The sequence below is a fragment of the Mustela nivalis genome (assembly GCF_964662115.1).
Source record: "Mustela nivalis genome assembly, chromosome: 15".
NCBI classification, from domain to species: Eukaryota; Metazoa; Chordata; class Mammalia; order Carnivora; family Mustelidae; genus Mustela; species Mustela nivalis.
Genome location: NC_139034.1, coordinates 3638359 through 3664212, shown reverse-complemented (window position 1 = coordinate 3664212; position 25854 = coordinate 3638359). Strand labels below are relative to the sequence as shown.

At 34.0% G+C, this 25854-nt stretch overlaps 1 protein-coding gene and 1 long non-coding RNA gene across 15 annotated transcripts in view; one reads left to right on the top strand and one right to left on the bottom strand.

The window, feature by feature from the left end:
- ZMYM2 (zinc finger MYM-type containing 2) overlaps positions 1–25854 on the bottom strand; it is a 115314-nt gene that overhangs the window by 19898 nt on the left and 69562 nt on the right. For 12 of the 14 annotated variants that reach the window (XM_082701641.1, XM_082701640.1, XM_082701633.1 and 9 more), the window contains 10 exons: positions 23899–24071; positions 15751–15916; positions 15160–15194; positions 8575–8704; positions 7742–7857; positions 6454–6625; positions 5051–5176; positions 4161–4255; positions 2735–2903; positions 2282–2433 (listed from right to left, as the gene is read on the bottom strand). In XM_082701641.1, the coding sequence (XP_082557767.1) occupies positions 2282–2433; positions 2735–2903; positions 4161–4255; positions 5051–5176; positions 6454–6625; positions 7742–7857; positions 8575–8704; positions 15160–15194; positions 15751–15916; positions 23899–24071 (1334 nt within the window). Of the gene's footprint in view, positions 1–2281; positions 2434–2734; positions 2904–4160; positions 4256–5050; positions 5177–6453; positions 6626–7741; positions 7858–8574; positions 8705–15159; positions 15195–15750; positions 15917–17282; positions 17332–23898; positions 24072–25854 lie in introns of all 14 variants that reach the window. The other 2 variants (XR_014303623.1, XR_014303624.1) reach the window with 1 other exon arrangement.
- LOC309849280 lies at positions 17338–22027 on the top strand. Its single transcript, XR_014303634.1, has 2 exons — positions 17338–20475; positions 20577–22027. It is a non-coding gene; the product is annotated as an uncharacterized lncRNA (long non-coding RNA).

Sequence of the window (25854 nt, the reverse complement as noted above, 5' to 3'; positions counted from 1 at the left end):
TAAAGAAGTTGTCAAACTCAACAACCAAAGAACAATTAATCCAGCCAAGAAAGACTTTTCTCCAAAAAAGACATACAAATGGGTGACAGATACACGAAAAAATTCACATCGTTCATCATCAGGGAAACATAAATCAAAACCACAATGAGATACCACCTCACACCTGTCAGAATGGCTAAAATGAACAACTCAGAAAACAACATACGTTGACAAGGATGTGAAGAAAGGGGAACCCTCTTAGTCTGGGAACCCTCTTAGTTTGAGAAAGCAAAGTGGTACAGACACTCTGGAAAACAGTAATGCAGGATCCTCCAAAAGTTAAAAATAGAACTACCCTAAAACCTAGCAACTGCACTACTAGGTATTTTTCCAAAGGATATAAAAATAGTGATTCGAGGGGTGCCTGGGTGGCTCAGTGGGTTAAAGCCTCTGCTTTCGGCTCAGGTCATGATCCCAGGGTCCTGGGATCGAGCCCCACATCGGGCTCTCTGCTCAGCAGGGAGCCTGCTTCTTCCTCTCTCTCTGTCTGCCTCTCTGCCTACTTGTGATCTCTGTCTGTCAAATAAATAAATAAATCTTTAAAAAAAAAAAATAGTGACTAGATAGACAGGTCTATTGTGTACTAGTTGTTGACAATTATACAGGTCAATGAGTGCCTACCATACGGGCTGCATGGTACAAGACACTAAGAGTAAGACCCAGATCCTATTTCTCTGAAGAGGATTTATATGTAATAAATAACTTATTCTGATTCTTACTGAGATGTTTTCACCTATACCTAGCACCTGCTATTTTTATTCTTTTTTACTAGGAGGTTTAATTAAAAAGGGGGAAACATATAGGTCTACAAATGCTGAGTTAGAACCATGGAGTCCTAATGTTTTAGAATTCTTAATTTTTTGAATTTTACAGAGGAAATACAGGGCATGTATATGCTTACATTAGAATCCTAGAGTATTCTAAGGAAGTACACTGTATTTGTTTAGAAACATTAGCAATCCTTTAGTGAATTAGACCATTAATATTCTATGGATAATCAAACAAAGTGTAATAAGAAGTAGTAACTTCACAACTCTTCAAGTTGTGTTTTATTTGTCAAATTAGTTTATGTGAAAAGCTAAAGGGTAAAATCTTTAGTTTTCAGGAGTTTGAGCATTTGGAATGGCCATCTAAACATGTGGCTCAAAGTACATATAAATCTATAAAGAATAAAAAAAAGGAAAATCTACTATATATTTAGGTTGTTATTGTAAAATATGTGATGGCCTTTGAACAGATAGTAATTTATAACCATGTGTTATTTCCCCTTTACCACTTATATAATCTTGAGCAAATTTCTATCCTAAAGAAAACGTAAGTAAAATACAATTAAGACAATTCTAATTTTCTGAGTAATCTATTTCATATTCTACTCACTGTTAGCAGTACATCATTAAATTCTGGGCCTATAAACAAAACTCTACATTAAAAGGAAAAAAAAAGAAAAGCCACCACACCAAAAAAAACCCTCTATCTTCTATCATCTACCACAGCAAAAAATAACACAGGATGTCAAGCAAGATCCTGGACTCAAACCCAAACAATTTGTTCAGAATTACAAGTTGATCTTTATGTTTATTATGGAAAATAGGCTCACTCATGATTCACAGACATGTGGTTTACATTTATCTAAAAACCCAAAGAATGATCTCCTTTTATAAGATGATTTAGAAGAATTACTGAGTAAATACCCTATTTAACAATTTAAGAACATAAGAAGTATGAAATTCAAACAGGAACCCATTTGCAAAGGAACCCAGTTTTCTGTTTACACATATATCAGCATGGATCTATATATACATATATGGTCATACCCCAAGATGTTAATTCATTTATTTGCGATTTTAAAAAGGAAATGAAGCCATCCTAATTACTATATATGGTAACAAATATACAGCTTCATTAGATGCATTACAAAAGGTGTAGGAGTTTCAATGAGTCATCTGACCATAACTCCATTTCTCACATAAATTCTTTTTGGTTATGGTACAATAGTTTTGGAGAACTTGAGGATTTTTAGAAACATACATCATTATAACAGAAAGACCTATATACAAAGTAGCTATGAAAATCCTTTATAATACCCTAGTATTTGCAAATACAGTAAATTCTTTCATGCCTTAGCAAGTCAAGATATCACTATGTTCCATAACACTGCCCTTAATATTCTTGAAACATTAACATTTTTCCAAAACTACTACAACAACCAATTATAGTCAAACGTAGCCATCAAATTACAAACCTCCTGTATTCCAAGGCAAAGATAATAGATGCTGTCAGGTGCATAACTCTCTCCATTTGGCCGTCGGATCTCATTGACAAAATGGGCTAACCCATAGTTAAGCTCAGCTGTGGTGTGAGAGAGCAGATCCTCTTTTAACTTTACTGATTTAGCTAAAAAGAGAGGAAAAAATTAGTAATTATTATTTACTCTTAAGATTAAGAAACTTTCTGAAATTAATTTATACTATATAAGAACTATATAAGAATATAAGAATTTATACTATATAAGAACTATATACTATATAAATACTTTTTTTTTCTTTTCTATATAAATACTTTAAAGTAAAATAAAAGCTACTTAAATGTACTTAACATATTGTAAGCTATATTCATTTTTTTTAAAGTAAAGGTAGTTATAACAAAAATCTTGAATTGAAATACAATGTAGAAGAAACAAAATCAGAACACTTACGAGATTTTAGCTCATCTAATACCAGAAGATCTTCATCAAGTTGCCTAGTTTTGACCCAGTGTTTCCATGCATTTACACCATATGTATATTTGAAAGGGAAGGTGCATTCTGAATTGTCAGAACTATCATCATGAGACTGGTATCCTGATACAGCTTTTCTTTTGGCTCCCTATTAGTAAAACACCACTGTAAAATCTTTTTGTAAAAAAACCTGTTATTATTTCATGACTTTATGTAGGCCATCTCTCAACAAATGCAAATCAAGAGAAATATATTTATATGCTTAGAACTGATTGGTATTCCAGAATCTGAGAATAGTTACTTGAAATATACCTCCAGGAATGCCATATTTCTTACATAAACCATCTTGTATAACAAAACCATCTTAACTTCTGCTGTGAGAGTCACTGATAAGGAAATAATTAAATCTAAGACACAATTAGTAAATAATCTGAAAAGGATTCTAAATATTAATGTAAGGAGAAATTGAACTTTCCAGTAATTCCAATAATGGAGAATGACCATTCAAGCTCCTTATGCTGTCATGATGGCATTATTTACTGCATAAAAGTTTTAAATTTTGATGTGGTACACCTAATTCACCTATTTTTTCCTTATACTTCTTGTACTTTTGGTGTCGTATCGAAGAACTATGCCTAACCCAAGGTAAAATGATTTGGGCGTATGTTTTAAGAGTTTCGTAATTTTAGTTCTAACATTTAGGTCTATTACCCATTTTGAGTTAATTTTTTTATGGCACCAAACAGGAAACCAACTTCATCCTACTGCAAATACTCACTCCTTTTTCAGTTTTTTCTTTCTTTGTGGGGAAATTTGTGAAAGTCGTATTTTTTCTTTTGATCCTGCTTTAGGTTGCAAATAATAGCAGAAAAAAACAGATCACTAGAAAATAGCCTTACTTCTTGTCAAGAATTGAGTTTACTTTCTCAGCAACAATGTCAACTTTTGTCAGGATAAAATTATAAAGGAAAATTAAATGGCAAAAACAGTCTTCTGTAAAGTTACAAGTAAATCTGAGACTTTTTTATTACTTAGAAATGAAGTAATAAAGACTAACTCTTAAAGCCTTTTTAAATCTAGGGGGGAAAAGTCTTTCCATAGCCTCAGGCACAACTGTGGATCACTATATCCTTGCTCCACCCCTAAAGAGCTAACACTACATGGGGCACCTGGGTGGCTCAGTGGGTTAAAGCCTCTGCCCCAGGGTCTGGGGGATTAAGTCCCGCATCGGGCTCTCTGTTCAGGAGGGAGCCTGCTTCCCCCTCTCTCTGTCTCTGCCTGCCTCTCTGCCTACTTGTGATCTCTCTCTCTGTCAAAAAAATAAATAAAATCTTTAAAAAATTAAAGAAAAAAGAGCTAACACTATAGAGACAGTAGTTAATGCAAAAATACTATTAATTCATACCTTTTTTTTAGATCGAGGTCTAGGCTGTTCCTCATATTCTTCTCCAAAAACAGGTGGTAATAAAAATTCATTTTCCATATCAAGCTCCTCAGCAGCTGGCAATCAAATGAGAAGAATTTTTATTTACAAATATAACAACACAGGTTTACAATACATAAACACAGCCAACAAAGAACTAATCACAGAATATAAACAAGTACCTATATATGGAGATAACCTATGCTGCAGGGAGGGTGAAAAGAAAAGGTCTATGAGTTCTGATAAACCCTATTTAGACCCCTAAAGAAAACATAAGTATAATGAATAACATGAAATTTTCGTGGAAATGTATAAAATCAGAAAAACTATTGCAACCTGAAATTCAATTTTAAGATCTAAATGGTCTCAGTACAAATCTGTTTCAACATATCAAATCTTTTCTCAAAATAAAATGCTTTACGTTCTACTGGGTGTGCTTATTAGCCATCAATACATTAAGAAAATAATGAAAACTAGAACGTTTCTTTTATAACAAAAGACCTGCAAATAATTTTTTCCTTTGAAGATGAACTGAATTTTTCAAAAAGTCTTATGAAAAATACTATCAGCATTTTATTTAATTTTTTAACAAAGAAACAACCACTTCTTTATCCCTTTCTCTATCTACAAAGTTTTCTATAATAAATTACTTTGAGAAAGTATCTTTTTAGGCTCTAAGAAATTCTCTTTAAGTCACTTCAATTCAATCCCATGCCTTATTTCAGAAATTAACTGTTGAGTTTTGAGTTAAAAAAAAAAAAAGATAAATATAAGCAGTAAAGGCAAGAACATTAACATTAAAGGATTAATAATCATAACTAAATTCCATAACTGTAGTTCACACTTAAAGAATAAAATAGCATTTTGAGTACCTCTGGGGAAATCTATTTCGATATCCAAATCTGGTTCGTATGGTACATCAGGCATATTAGACTGTGTCTCTGGGTCAGAGTTCTTCAAGAGATCAGAACCAATTATGTCTGTTTCAATAATTACACCTGTAATCAATTCACAGTATCATTAGAAATCAAAATAGAAGAACCTTAACAGTACCTGTATTTAATCTGGCAAAGGATGTCATTTATGTAAACATAAAACAAGAATACATTAATATGTCACAAAAAGATAAGGTATATAGCCATCTTGAAATGTGAACACTTGTAAATTTTATAATTGTTAAATAATCATGAAGACAAAGAAACTTAATCCTTTAGGTTTCTGACTCTCCTTTTTCAAAAGTTAATAGGCATGCTTTGATAGTAAACCAACTCTGGAAGGCAGAGTATTTCTAAAAGCAATCTCTTGTCAAAAATAAACTAATGAGGGTGGATTTTCAATACTCTTTGAATTGTGACCTAGGTTTTCTATATCATTCAATTACAACTGCTTTCTAATGTTTTGTTTTGATCAGTTGTTTTCAAACATTTTTATATGGTAATACACGGTAAAATACGCATTTTATCCATTTCAAGGTGGTGATCGGCTACAGAAAGACAAACAGACACAGACACGGGAAACAAAAGTTTCACAAAACAGTATCCTTTTGATGAGATTCACCTAACATTTCCCATTTCACTTCATTAAATAACAAATAAAACCACTGGTTGCAACCCACTACATTAATTTGTAACAAAGGCCTCCACAAACACTGTCACATTATGAAATACATAAAATTTGTTATGTCTCTGTTATCCTCTAGGGTAATGGGAACTAGGCAGCTCATGGTTTAAAAAGGACCCTACGTGTGACCTGAGGAGTGAGGGTAGGAATAAATACTCTTAAGAGAATCATCTACAACTTACCTACGCTATGCCATTTGGCAAACATGCCTTAACAGAAGATAGGATAAATCCCAGTAGATAATGCAAATTATTAAGTATAACCAACAAAACAAAACAGGGGCTAACCATTACAAAATAAGAGTTCGGATCATTATTAACAATAATAAGTTATTTTTGTGTCTGAGCTAGTACATTAAAACAGGAATTACTGAGTTGATCTTATAAGTCAAATCCTGTCACAATTAAAATCGGAAACATACAAATCATACAAATTCCTGCTTAAAACTGGGCATGGCATTAAAAGAGCATGTGGCTAGAGAGAGTACTGATCTCTTAATACAAAAACACATTTTTGTTGCAATGCTTGCCCCCCTAACAACAACTCCCATATCAAGTTGAAACATAATGATATGTCCTGGCAACATACTATAATAATTGTAACACTTACTGAAAACCAATGATACACTTAATGACAGAAATATACTGCAACTCACTGTTGATGTTGGCAGCTTCTGTTTTCCCCTCATCTTCAGTCATCATATCTGTCATTGTAAGCAACTCTGTATCAAGAGGATCTGAAGAAACTTTGCTTTTTAGCTCCTCAGCCACTGCAGGGATCTTCTCACTGCTACCCAATGAGGCAGGCAGAAAAACAGGAACCGGCACCTATTAACCAAAGTATTTACTGTTAGGTTTACTCAACATTAGAAAATAATTTTCCAGGGGTGCCTGGCTGGTACAGTCAGTGGAGTGTGGGACTCTTGATATTTGAATTTTAAGTTGGAGCATCATGTTGGGTGTGGAGACCTCTCAAAAATAAAATCTTAAAAAAGGTGGGGTCGGCAGGAGAGAGGGTACTGCCTGGGTGGCTCAGTGGGTTAAACATCTGCCTCAGCTCAGGCCATGGTCCCAGGGTCCTGGAATCCAGCCCCATATCAGGCTTTCTGCTCAGCAAGGAGCCTTCTCCCTCTCCTTCTGCCTTTCTCCCCCTCCCTCCTGCTCTTCCTTGCACTCTCTCCCATAACTAACTAACTAACTAAATAAATGTATGTATGTATGTATGTATGTATGTATATATATGTATGTATGTGTGTATGTATGTATATATATATGTAATTTGCCAGATGTATGTATGTATGTATGTATATATATATATGTATGTATGTATGTATATATGTAATTTGCCAGATTAAAAATTATTCTGACACATGATCTTCTTTATAATAACACACTGGATAAAAGCTTTGGAAAAAACACATACCAAAACTAAGTTGTCAACTGTAACAAAGAAAGTCCAGAAAATAAGCAACTACTTTTTGAAATAAAAATTAAAGAAAAATAATTTTTGAGATACCTCTGTCCCCCAGGGGACTATGATAGTCAAGCCCTGGCACAGTGTCTTTACTGCAAGTGATTTAGGACAAAATAATGTAATGATAATTCATATGAAATTCTATTCCATGTTTCAGTTTTTTTAACCTTACAACTTCACCAATATTTTTCTCTAAAATGAACTCAAACATAAAACACTATATATATATGCATAAAGCAGACAAAGACATTTGCCGAACTTCACCTTTAAAGATGAACATACACTTGTTAAACACAAAGCAAACATCGACAGATTCAACCAAACCCTAAGTTAACTGGTGAAGGCAACGACTCAAACCCTGTTCTACTACTTCACTAAGGTAGGAATTACAACATTCTTCTCCCACCTACTGCCTGATAAACTCCCAAAATGGGAAAAAAATAAATAAATCAAGTTAAAATCCAACTTACAGGAACAGGAACTGTAGTAGGAACAGGAATATTCTGACTGTACATGTGCATAGGTACTGGGATATACACAGGCACAGGGATAGGCACTGGAACATATTCCGTCTTCCAATTATCATCTGAAAATACAAAATGTGTTTACGGAGCAATGTTAAGTAACACACATAATTACTCAATGTTCAAACAATTTGGTAACAAAAGAATTTAAGTGCCTCGTTTCCTTTTTAAGAGAAATTTCTGGTTTTCACAAAATCAGGTAGGGTAAAAAGAAAACTAAATACAGTAACTGTTTAAATGAAGAGAGAAAAACAGAATTTAGGCCTTTTTCTTAATACAAAGAAAATGTCCCTTAGAAACATTATGCAGATCCAGACAGCCTATCATTTTCCACTCATATTCCCTGTAAAAAGATTTACCTAATCAAACAATTAGAATACATTTAAATCTCATAAAAACATATAATTGAATGATACCATCTCATTCTGACAAGGAAACAGAATAGTTAACACAACAGGTCACATTTACAGAGATGATTTTTCAGAGATTACTGTAACTTGAGGGAATCTCAGCCCCAAGGAAATTTTGGATAAAGTGCTTTTTCATTTATGACATAATATATACTCTGAGCCTTTAACAGAGATTGATTTTCATTAATTATATTAAATAATATGCTGTATTCTCAAGGTAATGTCTAAACTTAGATAAGCAAAATCAACAGAAAATGACTAAGTGACTAAACAGATACATTCCGTAGCCTATTTGAGAAAAGCATGCGTTTTCAATAAGAGAGGTATAAGTATAGGGAAGCATGTAACTTAATTTTTTCCTAAAATTACCTGTCTGACAAGATTTGGTCTGCATATGAGGTTTACAGTAAGTAGCTTTTGTCATTGTTAAAGGTTTGCAAAGAACGGCTTTGTTCTTCATTTCTTTGTTAGGTGTTGGAGAGGGGGGTGGTGCTGAACCCTACAGAGGAAACAAAAAGAAACATTTTATTTTTGCCTCTAATTTTTATTACTTCCTGGTGTTAATGAATATCTGGTTTCTAGGTCATGTGGAGCGAACACACAAAAGTTTAAGACTATAAACAAATTATGTTATTATAATGTTTATATTATGTTTACTGTAGTCTTAACCTGAAAGGATCAAAGTGAATCTGTCCTAACTACTGACAAAGCAGGAGAAATCATTCATTCTATAGAACTGTGTGACCTTCAGTAGATATTTTTTTTTAAATAAGACAATTTTCACTTTTAGGTAAAAAATACAATATTAGCCTATTTTTTGAAAATAATTAGGTTCTTTAAATTTATTTAAGAAAGACAAAGTTCTTAGTTATGGCCAACACACCAGTTCCCTCTATTGGATAAACACCTTATATATGTTACTAAATTTTAAAAGATTAAAAAAAAAAAAAAAGATAAAAAGAATTACAATAAATACTATCAAACTTCAAACTATTTTTTATATCCCAGCAACTGCAATTTCAGAAACCTGTCCTAGATCATAGTCTCTAAGATGTTTTCACCACATACACTGCAGCATTATTTGCAGTTGAGAACACCGACCACCCCCCCACCTCCAGGGCAACACACAATCAATCTAAAATAAGCTAAAGATCTATCTATAAGGGACTAAACATAGGGGTTTCTCTGTACCACCTATTGATACTGGAAAAAAGGTACAGAATATAGAATATTTGGGGTACTTAATGTCTAGACAGTAACCATGAACAATTCAGTGAATACAGAACCATTACTCCCAAAGGAAATAAAAGGTTAGGTTCCTACAAGCCTTGGGTCACAAGACTTTCATCAACACATCAATCCATAACAGTATTTCTGTTCCAACACTCGATTTCATATATATTTGTCACAAATAATTATGCTCCGTGTTTGTAACACTTGATTACAGCATTTTTGTGTACCACAGTATACTAGATTATCAACTCTTTCACTCAGATGTGTACAGATACAGTACACACACACTATATGGTACAAATACTCAGTCCTGTTAACACATACTGTATATTGTACACTAATGTAAATAAAGTTCTGGGGACAAAACAGAGTAAACATTGTACATTTTATAAAATGTTAACATCTTACTCTTAGTGGACATGCAGGATGTACAATGGGGCAGTGCACTGTGGTTAAACCTCTCAACCTTTGGCGTGCCCATAAAAACCAAGGGAAAGGTTGATGGCAATTATTCTGCAGAATAGGAAGAAGTCAGTGACTTAGTAAGAGAAGAAGAGGGGGACACGGTAACATCTGGCAGTTTCTACCTCAAGAGTTTGGCTTTTATGATTTGTTGAATATGTCAGTGCTTTTGCCTCCCAAACTGGCTTCAAAAAAATAAGTCAGCCTTGTCTGCTTGGTTTTTCACCTCTAATGTTTTAAGCGTCTTTATAAAAGAGGTAACCACAGTAGTACTCAAATTGGAGGCTTTGTTCAAGCATAGAGTCATATCCTTCCATGCCACTGACAATTCTTCCCAAGGCAGAATTCCATTTCAATATTTTGAATATTGGAATATTCCATTCCAGTATTCTGATTATTTTGGCCATTGTTAGAGGAGTCTTGGACTGACTTTCATCACTAAATCTGATACCTTCTTTGGCCCTCTAGCCAAATCGATGGGCTCTACTGCCTTCTCTACCAAACTTCCTCCACATCTTCCTACACAGTCCCAAAGCCTTCTTCACTTACTTGGTGTAATATACATTACGTTTTTTATACTTTGACACCTTCAAAAAACTTCGAAATTTTTCATACAGCCTGGTCAAACATTTTCCCAACAATTATTCAGGGTAGCCTGCTTGATGCTGTCCTAAATAATGTTACAGATGATGACTAACTTCCAATAATCTCTCAGGGTGTGGTTTTTGTTGCTGTTGTTGATGCTGAGAGCCTCAAACTCTTTCTCGTGAAGTAGGTCTTAAAAGCTTTAATTATGCCCTGATTGAGGGGTTGGATGAGAGAGAGAGTTTTGGGGGGCATAAAGAGAACTACACTGAGACAGGCATTTTTGAATTATTCAAGGCAACGGAAATTACCCAGTAATAAAAACTTCAAATGCAAGGTTTTCATGGCGGAGACAATGTTCAACTTCTAGGATAAAGCAACCGGAGAACCAATCACAGAATATTTTAGATACCATTCATGCTTTTTTGTTCCACCTCCAGTAGACTAGCATACATTTCAGTTTTTTTCCTGGAGTTTTCATGGATTTGAGGCTCTATGCCCAGGCAGGGTCCACAGAAGTTATCCTTGGCACTGGCACACAATAGCAAGGTTGCATGGTTTCTAAATGATTTAAAGTCAGGGGCTTTGGAGACCACTTGTATTCTACACATTCATTTGCCACTGATCTTGTGAAAGCAAGCCAGTCCCATCAGCACTGAAAACCTTCTTGACTGTGTATCTTTTTTACCTGTGTTAACACTTAGCTGGTATTCTTCCAAAGCATCCTGGTCCTGATCAGCAGAACCCACCTCGTATCCAAGTTTATTATTTTTCATACCATTTTGCTTGAAATGTGTGAGCTAGCCAGCAGAAGGCAAGAAAAGTTTAACATTTTCCTGATACACATTGTATATAAGCTGAAAACTTCATAAAGAGGCGTTCCTTTTTTTTTTTTTTTTAAGTCCTAAGTCCATGAATCCATAAATATAATCACTCTTCCTTATTTTCCATAGCTTCACCATGTACTACAGAATTTACTTCAGTACTCAGGAGTTGCCTCATCTGCAGACTGGTTAATTTCTTATTTCTTTTTTAAGTGTATCATATTGTTGATTCACAAACATTAAACTCACTGCCAACTGAATGAAGCTTACCTAATAGGCATTATTTCCTCCATAAGACACAGAGCAGCCTTCCTGTGTTTAGGAACATCAGATAGGGCTTTTTAATACTATGCATTAACAGTGGATTTTTAAAAGCAAAATCACCAAAAAAAAAAAAAAAAAAAAAAGGACAAAATATGCAAAAGGTGGTACTAATTGACTATGAAAAGGACACCTGCTTATAGGATGAGGTGAGACAAAAAGGGAAAGCCTTGCCTTGTTCCACCTCAACAAGAAGATGCGCTATGCCTCAGGAGACTCACGTTTTTCACCACCCTGTACATGTCTGCAAATTTCTTTGAAAGTGCCATGGGTATTGATTTAGGGGTTACAATTTTAGAGAATAAGTAAAAATTTGCAAATATGAAGGATGACCAACTGTACTTAAGGCACTTACTGTTTAATAAATTTACCTGTGCATATTTAAAGGTGTGGAAATTTTTTAAGACTGTTTCAGGTAGATATCTCATTTATATATTATTTGTATAATGTATATGGCAAAGGGGCCGGTACTATTCTAGATTCATCAGGATTTCAAACTACATTATTAATCAGCTAAGTAAAAGAGCTATGAACAAGGAGCTAGAGAACTTAGCCTAAAACTGTGTGTAAAATCAGTCAAGTGTAACATCGGGCAAGTGACTCAGTCACTTCTGTCTCAATTTCCTCAACTGTAAAATGGGAAGAATAATTTAACAAATCGGTATTGAGTATCTACTATATACTAAGACTAGGTAAGCTTGATCCAAGATGGAAAATACCCTAGAATCCCCACATATGAACAAGGGGTCTAAAATCATATATATCGTAGATTACTCGATGTTTTACCTCCTATCATTTAGAAACATTACATCATGTCAATTAAACTATGCCACCTGGTGAAGACCTACACTTGATAATACTTTCTTTTTTGCTTGTCAACAAGCAAGATCTCCGTCTATTTATAAAGAATACTGAAGGAGGGCCCAAAATAAAATTATAATGACAAAAGCTACCATCTGTTCAGTACTTGCTTCATGCCAGAGACTATGTGCTACAATGTGTACCCCTCAAAATTCATGTTGAAATCTAATACTCAATGTGATGGTATCTGAAGGTGTGGCCAATACATGGAGATTATATCAGGAGAGCAGAGGCCTCATAAATGGGATTAATGCCCTCAAAAAAGAAATCTTAGAGATGCTCACCCCTTTCCACCATGTGAAGACAGTGAAAAGATGACTATTTATAAACCTGGAAGCAGGCCCTCACCAGACACTGTTAACTGCTTGCAACTTGATTTTAGACTTCCTAGCCTCAGAACTGTGAGAAATAATTTGTTTGTAAGCCACCTCAACTATGGTATTGCTATAGCAGCTCAAATGGACTAAGACATTACATGAAGCACCAAATTTACATAACTTATGAAATGAGTTATTTAATTCTCCTAACACTACAAGAGGTAAGGGTAAGCCTTTTAATCACTCCTACTTTACAGATGAGAAAACTAAGGCTCAGAAGTTACACAACCCCAGGGGCGCCTGGGTGGCTCAGTTGGTTAGGCAACTGCCTTCGGCTCAGGTCATGATCCCAGAGTCCTGGGATGGAGTCCCGCTTGGGGATCCCAGCTCCTCGGGGAGTCTGCTTCTCCCTCCGACCTCTCCCCTCTCATGCTCTCTCTCAAATAAATAAAATGTTAAAAAAAAAAAAAAAAAGAAGAAGAAGTTACACAACCCGGGAAAGATGATAAAGCTAAAAGTTCTAAGGTCAGGATTCAAGTAAATTCACCTAACACCAAGGCCTATATTCTAAACTACTATACATACTGCCTGTATGAGGTCTGGAACATAGCAGTTACTATGCATTTAATACTTACTATGTGATAACACTGAAACAGGCACTATCTTCATCCCATTTTAAAAACAAGAAATTCACACAAAGAACTTGTGTAAAGGGACTTGTCCAAAATTATACAGCTAAGCTTTCACCCTTTAAAGTTTATAGGCTGGGAATTTAAAAATTTCAAAAGCTTACAAGGAAAAGATGGGAGAGGGCTTTTATAAGACAAAAGGCAATAACTGCAGTGGCACACTGACTTACCCCTCCCCTAGTCATACAATGTGGTTCCAAGTTGCTATGTGAGGAAAAAAGATTTGATATTATACTGACAGAATGTGGGCCTTAAAGCCTTGGTCAAAAGCTTACATATTTGAAACAAGGTTGTAAGTTGCCTTACAGCTACACAAAGTTAACAAAATATGGAGTGACCATCTTTATATTCTTCAGTCACAGGTAAGTGTCTGGTATTAAAATGAGATGAATTCAGCTGAATACTTTAAAGTATTTCTGAATTATCCAATTTTAAATACATTTCCATAAGGGGGGGGGGGGTATGACATATAGGGGGAGAAAGCAAAGGAGAATGCACTCTTACTTACCTAGGATTCTTAACTATTAACATCAAAAATAAAAACTGAACAGAATAATGTAGATCACCAATTGTTCATCTATGTCAATGATTCTAAATTGTGGTTACATATTAAAATCATCTGAAGAACTTTACAAAAACACAGAATTTCTGAGTTGGAGCCTAGGCATTGGAAATTTCTGAAAACTCCCCAGGTGATTCAAATGTGTAGCCAGACCTAAGAACCACTGATTTATTCTTTCTTTCCAGGATAAGAACTAGTTCAGAGACTTAATATAATGCCAAGAAATGACTCCTATAAAGCCTTGGTAAGGATGCCAGAAATACCAGTATTCCAACACTGTTGATTATTGTTACTTGACCTACAAGAGGACAGGCTCACTGTGCCTCAAAATGTACCAAAACATTCGTTGCTGCTTCTCTTTATTCATTACAGATAAAGGGACACTTTCAACCTATAAAAATTCTTCAAATGCTAACATAAAAGCAAAATGTGATGCATTACACCAGAGACTAAAGAAAAAAACCCACAGGACACGTTATAGAATTATTACTCATATTTAAAAACTTGTAAATCCTGGCCCCCAACACAGACCTTCAGATACCTATTTGAGAAACATAAACGCAAAGCCATTAATAATCTGGCCCAGCCTATCCTTTTACCTCATTTTCCATGATTCCACCAAAGGTGCTCAAGTTTGGCCCTACTGAATAGTTATGCATGCCGTTAGCACATTCCTTCTACTTTTCATCAGTGTCTATCTGCCAACCTTCTACTCAACTGTTCTGAAGCTTTTTCACAGTCACCAGGAACAGATACAATGAGCCCCATGTGGCTTGTATCTCTACTCCTCCCCCCCACCCCACCGACTCATGCTCATGCTCAATCTCTCTCTCAAATGAATAAATAAAAAAAATCTTAAAAAAAAAAAATAAGGTGATAGGAACTTCAATTCTATTTTATTTAAATATGTCTATCTCCTATTCACCTTTATATTCCTTAGCATATATCAAACTATCTGTTTTAATACTAGATAATTCACCTAAATACTTCAACTGTCCCAATGGAGGAAAGTAAAAATCTTTTATTATGATCAAACTGGACGGTTAATTTATGCCCACATTACAAAAATCAATCTAACACTTTACTTAAGCAATACTTACTGTCATTTTGGTTCGGGACGTCTGACAACCCTGATCTAAAAACAAACAAATTTAAAATAAGACAAGTATCACTTTCTTCAGAATGTTCTAAATCTGTATTTCTCATTAAATAGTACTGATTTTTTAAAACAGTTAATGAAGAAAACATTGTAAGCTCTTTTAAGTAAAGATTATCAAATTTGAGAGCTAAAATACAAAGCTAAATAAGTGGAACTCTTTTCCCATTTTTGTCCTCAGAAAATACTCATTTTGGGGGGTCATTACTATTTTCTTATGCTTAACTCTTAATTAAGTCACAACTCCTAAAAGGTTTTCACTGTTACTCCCAACTACTCCCGGCACATACCATTTACTAAAATGTTCTTCATTTAAAATTGCCCTTTTTTTCAACAAGCACTAAATTTTTAAAAGAGAATAAAAAAAAATCCATCTACAGAAACATCATATATGGGGCACTTCCACCCAAACTATGGAAGTTGCCTTTAAACTATATCCAAAATCAACTATTCACTATCATGAATAAAATTCAGATCTAAGAAACTAAACACTACTATACAGGTTTTTCAAGTTATTACCTAAATTATTACATACCATAATGTAAGTTTTCAGGTCCTTTCTGAGTTGTCATGTTGGGCTCATTTTGCTGACAATAGAAACGGAGTAAGCAGTGTTGATCACAGAAATGTTTCATTTCTCCACGCCACTGCACTCTCTCTTTAAGTGTTCCTTGAGATTTACAACAGTCACACCTTGCAGCCTTAATAAAAAAAGGAAGTCATCAGACATTTCAAATTAGAAAATTTAAAAGTCAGACATGTACTTTAAAAGATTTCTTAAAGTTTATCAGTGATTGTGCCAAACATGATAAAAGTTTCTGACAAAAATAATAAAATCATAAACATAAAGTAAAAATCCACAATAAAAGTGAAAAAAAAATGCAGCAATTTAGTATTGTCAAAATCCCTTTCTATACTTACCAGCAGTTAAAGACCAGCATTACAAAGATGGGATAACCAAAAAAAGTGAACACTGGTAGACCAAACTGGTACAATACAATTTAATATTTTTAAATAATTTTGAGAACCCTGATATACTGGTAGAAGTTTCTTACAATCAGATTACACTGAAAATCTCTAATTAATAAACAGATTTCCTGTGTTCAACTGATAGCTAAAGATAAATCAATTTAAAGAAGTTGTATAAGACCAGGGGCGCATGGGTGGCTCAGTGGGTTAAGCCTCTGCCTTAGGCTCAGGTCAAGATCCCAGGGCCCTGGGACAGAGCCCCACATCGGGCTCTCTGCTCGGCAGGGAGTCTGCTTCCCCCAGGGCCTCCCCTCCACCCCACCCCCAGCCCTGCTCTTTCTCTCTCCCTGCCTCTCTGCCTACTTGTGATCTCTGTCAAATAAATAAATAAAATCTTAAAAGAAAAAAAAAAGAAGTAGTTGTTTAAGACCAGAAAATTTTTGAAGCAAGCTCTTACGAGAAAATCATGGAAGCTGAAGTATTTTCAACAGTTTAATAAATTTAAAGAGCTTTATTGAATATGTAGATTTAACTATTAACAAGAACTTAAAGTTCAAGTATTAAAATACTCAAGTCTTTAATTAATTAAAAAAGTTGTATTTTAAGTCAACCATCAGCCCCAACATGTAAAATTCATACGTAAAACAGTAAACTTTATGATGGTGAATCCATAATAATGCAGGGACAGATTTTCATTTTTTAGTGAACCCATGTCCCCTCGATTTTACCCATTTTCACTATTTCTTAACAATCTGATCAATGTGTGGACCAAATCATATTAACGATTAATTCCAAATACAGTTCTTTTCATAATTAAGTGTTTGATCCAGTTAGAGAAGAAATAAGTTACTGTATTTTTTAAATTACTCTTCATTTAACAACTTAGAAGTTTTGATAAAGCGATACATATTGAATTCCTAATAATCATGTAGCCTTTCCTCATTACCTAAATAATCTATAGTTCTATACTGTAGGTTTTGAATTCTCTCACTTTATTTCTCAATAGGAGTTCTATGAATAAATACTATGTTAAAATCCCTAGTCAGGAATATTAACAAATGATTGTGTTGATAAACAGGTCTTATATAACAAACATACCCCAAGGTTAGAACACAGGCTCTTTTTTTTCTCCGGTCAGGTATTTCTCCTGCTGAATAAATGTTAAATGAATGAAGATTTGTAATATAGATTATGACTATTAAGTGATGCCAATATCACATCTCTTGTCCAAAAACTGTGAGCTCAAATTTTATACTGCTGGTAATATTATGTGGTAACTTCAGTAACATTAGCACTTATTATCAACTAGGTCGTATTTTACTCAATAATGAAAAAGGTTCTAGTCACCACCCAAAAAGTGTTTTTTAAAATAACCTTCAGGTATTCAAAGTTTTAATGTTTGGTTCCCTTTTTATACTCTATACTCAAAGACAAAGCACAAAGGAAGAAATCAAAAGCTTAACATTCTAATTATTGAGTCTAAACAGTATAAGAATGTAGTAAAAGTGAAGTTGTAGCCCAGTTACCTCTCATTCATTGAGAACCTGAAAAATAAAAGCCCAGCATGTTATATCTACTCTCTGTAATCCTACCATAATACTGGAAACAAAGTGACTTGTCTAAGGTCAAACATTGAAAATGCAGAGACAGGATTGCAAGGAGACAATCCAAAAAAAAAAACTGGGCTTTATTTAGTTTATCAAGTTATAAAGACAAAGGAAAGCCAAATGAGTTAATATAAATAACTAGAGAATAAAAATCCCAATAGAAGTAAAATGCTGCAAGAATTCCAAAACCAAAATCAATTTGTATAAAATGTATTCAAATCACTACATATACTATTCTAATTCTTAAAATACTTCCATTTACACAGTAATTTAGAAGGCCAAAGACATGAAGCCAAGTACATTCTACTCAAAGAATCTGAACAATGAAATCACTTCATTATTTTATAATTATTTTGTAGTAACAATATTTGTTTTCTTCCAGAAGGTTCAAAACAAATATACATGATTTCTCTGTACCCAAGGAGCAAAAGTAATAACCAATTAGCAAATGTATTTATGTAAACATGTATATATTTTTTTCAAATGGAAGGTTGTAACAGTACTCAATACTAACTCCAAGTTCAATGCCATAACCAACGTTTTAAAAGTTGTAAACCTCTTTTCCATTTGTTTTTTTCTTTTATAGCAACTCATGCAAATTCTGGGTAAAGTGTTTGGAATTGAGCTTAAAATACAATGGCTAATTGGAAAACATCATTAAAAATGACCATGATTCCTTACCAAAATCACTTCCACCCAACCACAGGAGAGAACTCTTAGAAAAGCTTAACATTTCTACAGCATAACAACCAAAGCACAGGGTGCCTGGGTGGCTCTGTCAAATGAGCATTCGGCTCAGGTGATCTCACGCGTCAGAGTCCCCAGATGGACTCTGGTTGGGGCAGAGTCTCCTAGAGATTCTCTCCCTCTCTGCTCCAACCTCCCCACCCTAACCACCCCAAGTAGAAAATACACACTCTCTTGCTCACTCTCCTAAATAAATCTTCTTTAAAAAAAAAAAAAAAAACTGATATATGCCTGAAGTTGCTGGTTTAAAAGCTACCACACACTTCATCATCTACTTAGTGGTCTTCTTATCACTATGAAAAACCAGGGACTGTCTGTTATTGGAGGGGTGGGGTGGAGTAGATAGCAGTCACCAGTTCAAAAACCCTAAATAATATGCAGGTACTAAATTCTTAATTCAAAACTCCTGATGCAGCATCTCAGCTAATACAGGAAATCTCTCCTTCAATTATTTATAATAGGTCATTCAGCCTATAGTGATGTAGTTCCTTATTATTTGGAAGTTTCAAATTCCCACTTTTGGTTGATAAATATATTATATCCTTTAACCTGCCCATCTACTTGTCTCCCATTTCACCAATCAGACCTAATTGTGAGGAGGGGAATCCATGAATATGAATGAAACAGGATTTTACAGTCATTTAAAAATTAATTATTTATAACTTCCTACTATCTAAGTATAGTTATTCACTTAAGAAAAATGCACTGAAAAGATTAGACAAAGCATTCAACTGACAGGAATTCTTCAGTTACCCAAAAAGCACATTTAAAGCAAGAATAATAGACATTCCTTTTCTAAAATTATTTCAGAAACAAAGAATTTTTTTAAATCACTATTTCTAGCAATTTTTTCACAAAAAAAGAGAAAACTTAAAAACCCAGTATTTTTTATTCAGCTATCCTTTAACGACTAAGATTTACTAAAACTTAAGTATTAATTTGATTAAGCCCCACAAATCATACTTTCATACTATTATAGGGCATTTATATTAAAGAATGCTGCCTGCCATTCACTACTGGTTTGTAGAGCAAATCAAAACCCATGTTAAAAAACTATAATTTGGGATGCCTGGGTGGCTCAAGTGGTTAAGCGGCTGCCTTCAGCTCAGGTCATGATCCCAGCATCCTGGGTTCGAGTCACATCGGGCTCCTTGCTCAGCAGGGAGCCTGCTTTTCCCCCTGACTCTGCCTGCCACTCTGTCAGCCTGTGCTCACTCTCTCTGACAAATAAATAAATAAAATCTTTAAAAACAAAAAAAAAAAACCTATAATTTGAAGTAATAACATTCAAGAAAAGATTATTAGTTCTATGAAGAATTACTATGAAGTGTTCTGGAGAAACAGGTCTTTTGAATTAACTTCACATTATCAAATGCCTAGCTATTATTTCATTATAATACTAACCCCTTTTCCTCCTAAATTTTCAAACTTACAGAGATCAAAAGAACTATCCTCCCACATGGTATCACATTATGCCTGGAAACATTTATTTTGAGGAATAGTAAAATCTACTTCTTTCTGAAGAACAATTTGGGAGAAGAAAAAAAACATTAACTTTATTCTCAACATTTTTCTGGTTGCATTTATTTCAACAGATTTCGTATTCCAATTTAGAAGAGACAGTATTTAATAAACCTCTAAATCCAAACACAAACCATTATACAAACCAAAAAACAGAGATCATTCAAAAACATCTTGTCAAGTAAAAGAAATAAAAGCTAAAAATGTTGAAGTACAATTATAAATATTTAAATTTAATTTAAATATATAAAAATGTAAAGTTATTTATACTACGGTTAGTCTCTGAAATTGAGGCACAAAGATACGAGTGTAGAAAAAAACAATGTATGTGCTCCTCTGGTTAGGGAACAAAAGCTCATGACTAATGGTGAAATTAACAACTGGCTACCTATTGTTTTTCAAGTTTCCCTGATGAGGCACTGTTTTTTTTTGTTTTTTTTTTTTTTTTTTTTTGTTTTTTTTTTTTTAGTGATATTAACATTTTATTTTAAATAACTATTTTCGTGTAATACAAGAGGCACTGTTTTAAAAGAATTATTTTTCTGGGACGCCTGGGTGGTTCAGACAGTTAAGCGACTGCCTTCGCTCAGATCGAGCATTCTAGGATCACTCCCACATCTGGCTCCTTGCTCAGCAGGTAGCCTGCTTCTCCCTCTGCCTGCCACTCCCCTGATTCCCCGGGGGCATTCAATCGCCGGCCCAGCCTGCCCGTCCACCCCCACGCTCCCTCTCTCTCTCCCATACAAATAAGTAAACAAATAAATCTTAAAAAAAAAAAAAAAAAAAAAAAAAGACGTGTGCTGGCAAACATTTCAGTGGAACAGAATAGAAAGCCCAGAAAGAGACCTACACATCTCTGACAAAGGAGCAGAAGCAACACAAAACAAAGACAGACTGGGTGCTGGGACAAATGGACATCCACATGCAAAAAAAAGAGAGAGAGAGAGAGAGAAAAGAAAAAGAATTTAGACAAAGGCTTTACACCCTTACTAAAATTAACCCCTCACGAAAATTAAAATGAGTCATAAACCTAATTATTAAAATGCAAATCTAAGAAGATTATTTTCCTAATAAAAGCTGGACTGACTGCTAAAGGTCACATTTATAATGAACCGAAATCTACAACTTTTGAGTTTTTAAATTTAAAAAGTACAAGAGGAAAGGTAAAAAAAAAAATTTGTAATTTGGTTTGGGACACAAGTTACTACATTTTCAAGATGATGACAGGATGGTAGCAGTAAAGAGAAGAGACTGATGAGAGGAATAAGAATATACAATCTGGAAAAAAAAAAAAAAAAGAATATACAATCTGGGGCGCCTGAGTGGCTCAGTGGTAAGCCTCTGCCTTCTGCTCAGGTCATGATCTCAGAGACCTGGGATGGAGCCCTGCATGAGGCTCTCTGCTCAGCAGGGAGCCTTCTCCCCCACCCCCACCCACCATCTGCTGCTCTGCCTACTTGTGCATCTCTCTCCGTCAAATAAAAAAATAAAATCTTAAAAAAAAAAAAAAAGAAAGAAAAGAATATACAATTTGACTCAAGTAGAAAGCACACAGAACAAAGTTATTCCTTGATTATAAATCGTATTGGTTGCCACCACAGAGAAGCCCATGATGAATAAGGAGGGTCAACTCTTCATCCCAATGGTGGTATTCCTATGGCTCAAAGAAAAATCATCATTACTTGCTTTATAAGTTCCTACCATTATGATAAAAAGGCTCTTACTTTTACTCCTCAGGTTAGTATAGTATGTAATAATGCTATTGTGCGTATTATACAAACATCTATTGGGTTTAAAATAAGGAATAATAATAAAAATGTGTTTACTGTACAAAACATTGACTTTAAACCAACACGTAATTACAACTGGTTATTTAAGTAACATGTTGGTATACATTTCTGAAATGCACTGCCTCATCAAAATTTCATCATTGAAACACTGCATAAATAAAAACATTAGACACCAGTATCCTTTACCAAAAAATAGCAAAATGGAACAAAATGGCAACATCTAGAATAATGTGGTCTTTTGCCAAAGAACACCTCTATGCTTCCTCAAAAAAGAACAAACAAACAAAAAAACCCAAAAGACCTCTCTATTTTAAGTAATATAAAAGAAAAAAAAAAAAAGAAAACAAGAAGAATTCATTCAAAGAAAGAGAAGTACATTCAATGTTCTGCGGAAAAAAACAAAACCGTCCAAAAAGGTTTTTAAAATATTAAAGGTTTGGATTCACAATTACATAATGAGACATGACTCTGTACAACAAAATGACAGAAAAGTCATACTTATCATATGGTTAACAATTTTTGTCTCTCAAACTATAAAATAAATTATCAAAAGGGCAACCGATAGTAAGAATAAAATGGGAATTCTCCCATCTTTATAATGTAGCCACTTAATACCTTTACTGTTTTGAATCCAAAATAAACGTTCAAAAATAAAACTTCCCCAATGGGGGGAGAGTGTATGTGTTAAACAAAACTGAGCTTTTAAAGCTATTCAAATACATTTTGAATGATTTCCCGAAATTGTCACTGTCTTCAATAGAACAAAAGGTTGATTAGACTAAAACAAATGCATGTTAGAGGGTGTTAGTATGTTTGTCCTGTGTGTTTCTAAAATTTGAACCTCAATTTTAAGTTTTTAACTTTTTAATTTTAGAGACAGAGAACTTGAGCAGGGGAGGGGCAGAAGGAGATGACAAAAAGAATCTCAAGCTGACTCCAGTGCTGAGTTTGGAGCCTCTGGACACTGAGATCCTTCACCTGAGCTGAAATAAAGAGCTGGATGTTTAACCAAATGAGCCACCCAGGCGCCCCTAATGGTAAAGACAAATTACTCAGAATCAACAGTAAAATAATGAAGTAATTTTAGAACTGCACCAAAACTCTTAGCCTCTACAACCTCCTTAAAGTTGGAAAGCATCTTCCTTGTAATTTAAAAAATGTTACTTGATATGTGGAGCTGTAGACATTCAAGAACTACACCAAGAATTCTCATAATTCTCCTAAATAATATTAACACTAATCACTTTCATTAAGTGAACTAAATAATATTCTACATATTTCAACCATTTTACCCTTTTGTTTCATTTTAGCAATATTTCCGTTTTAAAGTTAGGATGATGTCGTCTTCACATGCTTTAGAAGTACAAGCATAATGAAGTTTTAACATTAAAATGGTTTTCCATGTTATGGGCATATGAACTAATAACTTTCTTGAGTAATATCTGACCAAACAAAGCCCAAATTTACACAAATTTTTCTTACCCTTTAAAAAACACAATGCAAAGAAAAAACAGTGATTTATCTTTTCTAAAAGTAGATTATAATAAGAAACATAAACACACACACTTTATTTATTTTCAAATTAAATATTTTTGGTCTCTATCCATAAAGTCTTTTCAATTTGAAACTCTCCAAAGATCCATAATTATAAAGATAAAAAAGAACACAGTGTTTTAAAACACAACCCGAGTGTCTAAACAATTACCTGCTAATGTTCAACACTGATAAAGTGGTCTATTTCTATTTGGTGAAATAAGTACATAAATTTTTAAAAATAATCCATCTTGTTAAACTATATTGCTGAAAATAAAGATATATCCAGTTTTGGGTAACAGCTAAGTTATAAAACAAGTAAAAATACTACTTCAAGTTGTACAGAAAAACTTCTGAAATGACAAAAATTTTAATAAATTCTATAATTTGGACAGGGCTTAATGTATGTACATTTTAAAACTAAATAAGTTACCATATTTATAATGATAGTACCTATAATATTTTATTAAAGACTGGATAAAGCAGTTGCTATAATAAAAAATTTTAGTTACTCGCCTTGTAATACCAATCCTGAAATTTCTTACAGCAGTCTTCACTACAGAAATCTCTCACAACACCATCAAGTTCTTTAGTTGCTCCCTTCTTACAGAGTTGAGAGCAATAGTTGCAAGTAACACATCTCAATCCTAAACGTCGTGCAAAATCCTGTTTATACAATAGTTTGCAGCCTGAAAAATACAAGGTTTTAATATTAAAACAAAAAAATATCAAAAACTATCTTTGAAGTGAGAAACAGCTTATAAAAGTCAAACTAATCATTAGCTTTATGAAGTGTCTCTAAGTTCACATATAAAGTTCTCTTTTCCTGATCAAAACTGAAATCTACTATTATCAGCAACCTGTAAATACTGGAACACAACATGGAATATTTTATTAGATCTCATGTGTGTTCAAATAATGCACTAAGACTTTCAAATCTAGTAACATCTCATAACTCTTGTTTGCTCTATTTAAATATAATCTTGCCAAAGTATCAAACAGTAAACACACCACAAATACAGATTAGAGAAATGAAACTGTAGACTGTTGAGAAACACTAAGTAAAACTTGAAGATGTTCTCAAATAAGTAGGCATTTTAGCCAAATTTTCTAGCCTTATCTTTCTCTGTCATACATGGACCTTCAGGGAAGTAAAACTTGTTTATTGGGTTTATTGACGTGCTCAGAGAAAATGTTGTTGTCATTCTTTTAATAAAATATTTATTTTACCTACTATAATGAATGCATTAAGTGTTTTTACATATCAACCTTAATCTCTACACTATCTCTATAAATTATATAAGCTTCCATATTTTTACTCATGCTGTGCCACATAAGAATGACCTTGCACTCGTATCTACTGCAATCCTACCCACTCATTAATAAGGAGTTCAAAATGTACCTCCTCTGCAAACCCTACTGAACCTAGTTTTTAAATAACCTTTCCTATCTGTGAACTCAAATTGTAACTGTTTTCTATCACTTTTTTGGCAATTATTTAAGTACTGTCCTCTGACTTCTTTTCTGTTATCATGAAATACATTTAAAAACCTTTTTCATATTTTACCTTTTATCTTTATTAAAGCTTTTTCTTTCTAATTAGATTTTGATAGTAGTACTAGGTATATTACATGTTTTATTATCTCTGCCAAGTTCCAGGAGAGAACCAGGAATAGTTAGAGAAAACACAAAATGTATTACTAAACAGGAAAAAGACATAATCCTTTTTAAGCTTTTACTGCCTCAAGACTCCTTCAAACTGAAAATTATATTCTTATATGTCAATTCTTTATTTGCTGCTACTTGTCTATTCATTTTAGTAAAATCCATATAATATAAATGGCGCAAGATCATGGAGTTATGTCAGCCATCAATACCAATATTTTCAGTCTTATGAATCACAAAGATTCTCACTGCATAAAAATTCAGGTGTGGAGTTAAATTAACTGAGAATCAATCTTTTCAATGAAACACTATGTCACTTTTCATCACAGCTATGACCTTAACAGGAAACATGGTTATCTTTTGCATCAGGTAAAATGTACTCAATTAAACCTACAAAAACAGGAATGCCTTGTTTTATAAGCAGTACCCTCTCATATACATAACCTTATATGTGAAATGTATAATGTATTAGACAGAGGCATTAACTGAATGGACTGATAATCTTGAGTTTTTGGTCATTCAATATTGCCGGCATTTAGGATTTTTCAACCTTTTTCTTGCCCTTAACCAGCAGCAGAAATCCATATAAAAAGTGAATGGGGAGTGGGCGGTGGGCTGGGGGGCGGGGGGTGACGACAACGACTAACAGGAAAACAACAGATGAGGATAGTGGGATAGAAAAGCTGGGAGAGTTCAGTGCCTGGGGCCAAAGAAATAGAAACTTAAAGTCAGCTTAGACCAAGAGTGTGACAGTTGGGGAAAAGTAATCACAACAAGAGCCCCAAACCCACAGTTAAAATCCTGGTA